At 36.3% G+C, this 6,632-nt stretch overlaps 1 protein-coding gene across 1 annotated transcript in view; it reads right to left on the reverse strand.

Moving 5' to 3' along the window:
* The window catches only part of LOC135644945 (protein GOS9-like), a 1,086-nt gene extending 392 nt beyond the window's left edge, over positions 1 to 694 (reverse strand). Inside the window, exons 1-2 of the mRNA XM_065162930.1 lie at positions 622 to 694; positions 18 to 206 (exon numbers count right to left, since the gene is read on the reverse strand). Coding sequence (XP_065019002.1) covers positions 18 to 206; positions 622 to 624 — 192 coding nt within the window. The 5' untranslated portion in view covers positions 625 to 694. The remainder of the gene's footprint in view (positions 1 to 17; positions 207 to 621) is intronic.
* Between the last annotated feature and the right edge of the window lie 5,938 nt (positions 695 to 6,632).

The following is a 6,632-nucleotide window of genomic DNA, read 5'->3' on the forward strand; positions in this document are numbered from 1 at the left end:
TGACGAAGTGGACGAACCACGTAGGGTTTGAAATCGATGCTGCCGAAGTGCTTGGTCTCCGTCTGATCATTACGGATGAAGGTGATCTCGATGGCGTCGATGGCCTCTACGGCGCCAATCTTGATTTCGGTGATGCGGTCGGCAGCCCCCATGTCCCATTCAGACCCTCCGTTGCCACCCCACAGCCCCACCTTGATCTCTCCCGCCTGCACGCATGCACGACACCATCACGTTATATACTACCATGCATCAAAACCTTGCACAGCAGGAAATGGATCAAGAGAAAGAACCATTTGCATGTAGATATGGATGTGTGTGTGGAAAAGAAGAAGAAGAAGATGACGATGATGATGCACGTCCTTCCTCTGGGACCTATATTACATTGGCGGGCCCATAACCATCTTCCTCAAATAAAACGTTAAACGTGTAGTACCTACGTAAACGTGAAACTCGTGATCGCTACCTACACAAGTGCAACAACACAGTGCATGCAAATAAACGCCATTACGTTATAAACCATGCATCGAACCTTACACAGTGCAACAACACACACACAATTTGCACAGCAAGAATGTATAAAGAGAACGAACGACGTCACGGAGGCAAAGCCTCCTCTCTCACCATTTGCAGACTCCTTTCTTTTGCACAGGAAGAAACTTAGGGAAGACGGTGGATGCTGCACGTCCTCCCTCTGGGAAGAGGATGGGGGTATTTGTAGCCCTCCAAGGTTAACATGTGCCTACATAAACGTGAATCTCGTGATCGACCCACATCAGGTTCTGCAAGCGATGAAGTCAAAAGAAACACCTACAAGGGCTGAATTGGAGATGATGATCCCTCTCCATCTCATCCTTCGTAACACTTGGGTGTCGGCCAAGGATGGAAGCTGAGGTACGTAAACGTGAATCTCATGGTCATCTTAGCCATCTCACGTTGGATGGCTTGGCAAGCATCTACGTCGCATATGTCCTTCCATGGCGGAAATGCTAAGCTGCACATTCTGCATGCAGAACCTTAAAGACTTGTGAGCGTACGAAAGTTTGGTGTATGGCTGCCAATCTTCACTCAAAGGGCCTGAACGTAGCATATAATGCATACTCCCTTCCCTTGTGCTCGTTCGGTCGACGGTACAGCTTTTAAGTGGTTTATTGGAATGGATGTCAGAATATAGCTTCATAGTTTACATCACAATTATTTATATTATCAAAAGAGTGTAATTTTTTCATTTCCAATCGTAATCATTTAATTTTTTTTTCTTCCTTCTTTCTTTCTGATTAAGATTAATTAATCTATAATCCTACCTACTTTTCTTATGAGTAAAAAATCATAGGATCTCGAAAACATACATAAATATAATTTTTTTAATTTAAATCGACTCTCTTGATGTAAATATAAGGCATATCACATGGTAATTTTTTATTTTTTCCTTTTTTTATTTTTTCTTGTTGTTTTTTATTTCTCCTTATAATGCACCAACAGCAATCCAACCCCCTTTTTTTTTCTCCCAGTTGGTGCCTTCTTTTGATTTTTTTTTTCTTCCATTCTTTTCTTTCACCGTTTTTTATTTATCCATATAATGCAGCAACAACAACCCACCTTTTTTTTTTCTTATTTCTTTGCACCTTTTTTTTTTCTTCTGGTTGGTGTCTTTCTTAAGTTTTCCCCCACATATTGGGTTCTATATCCATTTTAGATTTTAATTGTTTTTCGCTTTCATTCTTTCATTCTTTTTTTTTTTTTTTTTGCTTCTCCTTATAACATACCAACAACAAATATATATTTCCGCTTATAATTTTAGATTTTATATTATCTTCATAGGTTACTTACTAAATATACATAGCTTTATCCTCTCAAACATATATCTGAAGTAATTATAGTTTTTATTCATTTTAAAAAGATGATCGAGAACGTTTTTAAGTCTATTATTAAATAGTTTACTCTGATGGAGGAGGTAAATATTAAGCTCTAACAATTAATCGCACATCATGTGCTATATAATATCTCAAGTCATCATCGTAAATACCTCAATTATTTGACTTTGTTGAATGAAAGCACCGACATATAATCGAAACTGATATCATCCTCCTACACTAAGCCTCCATGTCATCAACCATTTGGTCAGCGGCCTTTCAAATTACAATCCACATCATTAACTATATACAAACCCTAATCCTACAACACCAATCATAATTTTTAAGACTATTTCATAACAACCTCGAAACCTTTAAAAACTTAAAATATTTGATTGTTTATGTTATCCCTTGTTGTGCCCCTATACTTCACACAAGTTAACACCAAGATCTTGGTCTTGTATCTTCATCAAGTGTAAGTGAATCTTTCAAATTAAGCAAAACCCAGATGGATCCATTGCTAATACGAAGCACATCTAATGACTAAAGGGTTCACCAATGAGCATGTGTTGATTTTACGAAGATCTTTAGTCTAATTATTAAACCAATGATAATTCGACTCATCCTTAGTATGATTATCACTTAAGGATGGCATGCCTAATTAAATGTTAACATTGCTTTCTTGCAAGAGATCTTAATTGAAATGTATTTAAGAACCAATTCGTGATTTAATTCACCCTCAATATCTAAACCAAGTATGTAAACTATAGAAAGGTTTTTATAGACTTTGCCAAACTCCAAAACTTGTTATACTATACATGGCTAACTTTTGCTCTTAGCCAATTTTGTCAAATCCAAATCCAATAGCTCTTTATTTGTATGATAATAAAAGAGATGTACTATATATCCACTAGTTTATGTAGATAATATTATCATCAACGACAATAATTCCATGGATATCAAGCAATTTCTTAAATAATTGATAGATCAATTCTTCATCAAACACTTAGGAATCTTCAGTTATTTTTTTAGAATGAGAGTAACGTTCGCAAAAAAAATACCTTCCACATCTAGTATCACTTGATTATTTCATTTTCACTGCATGCCGTTTAGAACTTTTGACTGCATCTCATGATCGAATGCTTGTGGCAAACATTTGGATATGAGGTTATGAGAAAGGAAAAAAAAAAAACGGTTCCACTGGCTTTTACATGATCACTTTTGGGAGGATAATTATTTTACACGAAATGATGCAATGGCAGATGGAAACCCAACTCCAGAATATTTTGTACACCATCTCATTCATCTATAGAATTCAAAAGACATCCAAAAGAACTGTCGGCAAGAGAATATTAATCTAAATGATTGGGTGAGATGTGTTCCACTTTATCTATGACTGTCATATATAAAAAACAAAGAAAGTCTCTTGATGCAGAAACATGACCTTTCTTATTTGTTTGAGTAAAAGGCTGTTGTTTTGTGCATGACACAAGTTGTATTATAAACTCAAAACCCAATACATTCAGAAGAAAATTTTACTAAAATCACCTATTTTGAAGTCCTAAATATTATGGAAAGTTATGGAGTGGATGACATTCATAATGTTGCTCTGATTTTTTCTTCTCCTGTTGATACTTGACACCATGTTTTGAATAGAAATTTCTTCAAGAGATGTGTGTGAGCTTTGATGGTAATGCTGTATGAAGATTCCAAGAAACTTGAGAAGGTCATCATTGTTGTCAAATCACATAATTGAGTGATCCATGGAACCAGAAAGTAGATCTGTTCCACCCAAAAATAATTTGGTACAAGGAGAGGATAAATGCGTGTGCACATAATAGTGTGTGGTGAGGAAGATGACTTGTGATTTGAGCATGCATTTTTAAGCCAACTTGACTGGGTAAGAGCTGAAATTGATGGTTGCTTACGAGAGATGGCCAATTGAATTCCGAAGCCAAGAAATGCTTTCCTATCAGTTCATCCATAACAGGCCAAACTAAGTATTGTTTGTGGTAGGCCACTCCAGCTCATGAAATAGTGAACACTGAAGGAGAAGGCACTGTTTGATTTGTCCTTCATGAAGCTGAAAAACAAACTGCAGGATTCTTTCAATTATGGAGGTTTTCACTCATCCTCGGTAAAGGATTAGAGTTCAGAAACTTAGTCTTATCCTTCCATTCATTAGATTGTTTTTGATCCAAAACTTATTTTCTTTTATGAATTATAAGAAAAAGTAACTCTGCAGGATTCAACTATTCAAAAGAGCACTGTTTTTTTTCGGTACACTTCCATTTTTTTCAGCTAACCTCTGGTACATATAGAAATCTGTGTATTCTCTGAAAGAATGCAGAAGAACGTTGAAACACAAGTTGAAGAAGATGAATAAATAGTAAAGAAGATGTCTACATGATCAAAACTATGCTGATCTAGAAACTATGAAGGGCTACTATTTCTGATTAATAGGTCATAGTCAACTTGGGATAGCTAAGGGAAAGTTTGACTCAAAGAAAACCTTGTAATATGTTATATTAAAAGATGCGGGTCCCAATAAGTTAGTGCACTATCTCCTAAGGAATCATAGTATTTTTTTCTATTAGAAAATATATATATCATTGAATCCAATTAAGCAGAATCCCGACGGGTCCGTTGCATGATATAAAGAATGATTAGTAGCCAAAGGGTTTCATCAACGATCTGGAGTTGACTTCACAGAGACTTTTAGTCCTGTAGTTAAACCCATAACAATTCGGCTTATTCTAAGTTTGGCCATCTCCAGAGACTAGCACTTACGACAACTGGACATTAACAATGCCTTTTTACAGGAGACTCTAACTGAAGATGTCTTTATGCAGCAACCCCTTGGCTTTGTTCATCACTAGTATCCGAGACATGTCTCCAAATTATAAAAAGTCATTTATGGACTCCGTCAAGCTCCAAAAGATTGGTATACTGAACTTGGATCATTTCTGATATCAATTGGCTTCATCAACTCTAAGTCTGATACCTCTTTATTCCTACGACAACAACATGAAAATACAATATATCTTCTAGTATATGTAGATGATATTATTGTTACAAGCAATGATCCCTTGGAGATTCAGATATTTTTAAAACAATTGGCTGATCGATTTTCCCTCAAAGATTTAGGACCCTTGAGTTACTTTCTGGGAATGGAAGCAACATTTACATCCTCAGGCCTCCTCCTCTCATAGAGAAAGTATATTCAAGACTTATTGTCAAAGATAAATATGCAGCATGTGAAAGAAGTTGCTACTCCTCTCTCTACTAGTGAATCACTCAAATTATGTGATGGCAGCCCTCCACGGACTCAACTCAATACCGACAAGTACTTAGCTCCTTATAGTACTTGGCTCTCACCCGTAAAGATATCTCATTTGCAGTCAACAAATAATCTCAATATATGCACCAGCCTTCTACTATGCATAGGTTTGCGGTTAAACAAATTTTGCGGTATCTTAAAGGGACCCTTAATCATGGTCTCTTTCTCCACAAAACCATTCAACTTCATCTTCATGCCTTTATTGATGCTGATTGGGCGGGAAACTTTGATGATAGAACCTTCACGTCAGGGTATGTCGTATTTCTTGGGTCTATTCCAATCAGTTGGAGTTCTAAGAAGTAAAAGATAGTGGCCCGGTCTACAACTGAAGCTGAATATCGTGATATTGCTACCGCCACTACTGAACTCAATTGGGTCACAAATCTCCTTAAGGAACTCAAAGTCAGTTCTACCCATACTCCTACAATATATTGTGACAATGTTGGAGCTACCTACTTATGTGTCAATCCAGTGTTCCACTCACGCATGAAACACATTGCTATCAACTTTCACTTCGTGTCAGATCAAGTTGTTAGAGATCAACTTCGTGTCTCTCATGTCCATACGGTTGATTAACTAGCAGACTCACTCACGAAGCCTTTAGCTCGCAAACTATTTTTGTTGCATCAGTCCAAGATCGGTATCCTTGACAGGAGCTCGATCTTGCGAGGATAACAGAGAGATTTCCTCAACTGCATAGCAGATGAGATTTCCTCAATTGCATGAGGCAATCTCTCTGCTCAGTTAAAGAAATCTTATCTTTCACCATGTATAAATGGACTTAATATGATACTAATTGTAATGTGCTTTTCTTCATTATCTCATTTCTTTAAGAAATCTGTGTATTCTTTGAAAGAATGCAGGAGAATGTCGAAACACAAGTTGAAGAAGATGAATAAAATGTAAAGAAGATGTCTATATGATCAAAACTATGTTGATCTAGAAACTATGAAGGGCTACTATTTCTGATTAATGGGTCATAGTCAACTTGGGACAGGGGAAGTTTGACTCAAATAAAACCTTGTAATATGTTATATTAAATATAGAAATGATCTTTTATGTCATGATTGAAATCAATATCTCTGTTTTGATCTGCAAGGGCACTATCTTTAGATCCAAGATAAGAGTTGAGAGAGAGACTAATCTCTCAACTGAGATGCACAATCTTATTCAGTCCCTAGGTCCTAAGGCACCATCTTTAGATCCAAGATAAGAGTAGAGGTTTATGATAAGTACTAGGAGAGTTCCTCCCATCAATATTATCTCCATCTTTAGATCCAAGATAAGAGTAGAGGTTTAGGATAAGTACTAGGAGAGTTCCTCCCATCAATATTATCTCCTAAAGAATCCTAGTATTTCTTTTCTATTAGCTAATATATATCATCATAATCCAATTAGCTATATTATATATATCATATTCAATTATAAAAAGCCACAAAATC

This window comes from Musa acuminata, chromosome BXJ3-8 (assembly GCF_036884655.1).
Source record: "Musa acuminata AAA Group cultivar baxijiao chromosome BXJ3-8, Cavendish_Baxijiao_AAA, whole genome shotgun sequence".
Taxonomy (NCBI): domain Eukaryota; kingdom Viridiplantae; phylum Streptophyta; class Magnoliopsida; order Zingiberales; family Musaceae; genus Musa; species Musa acuminata.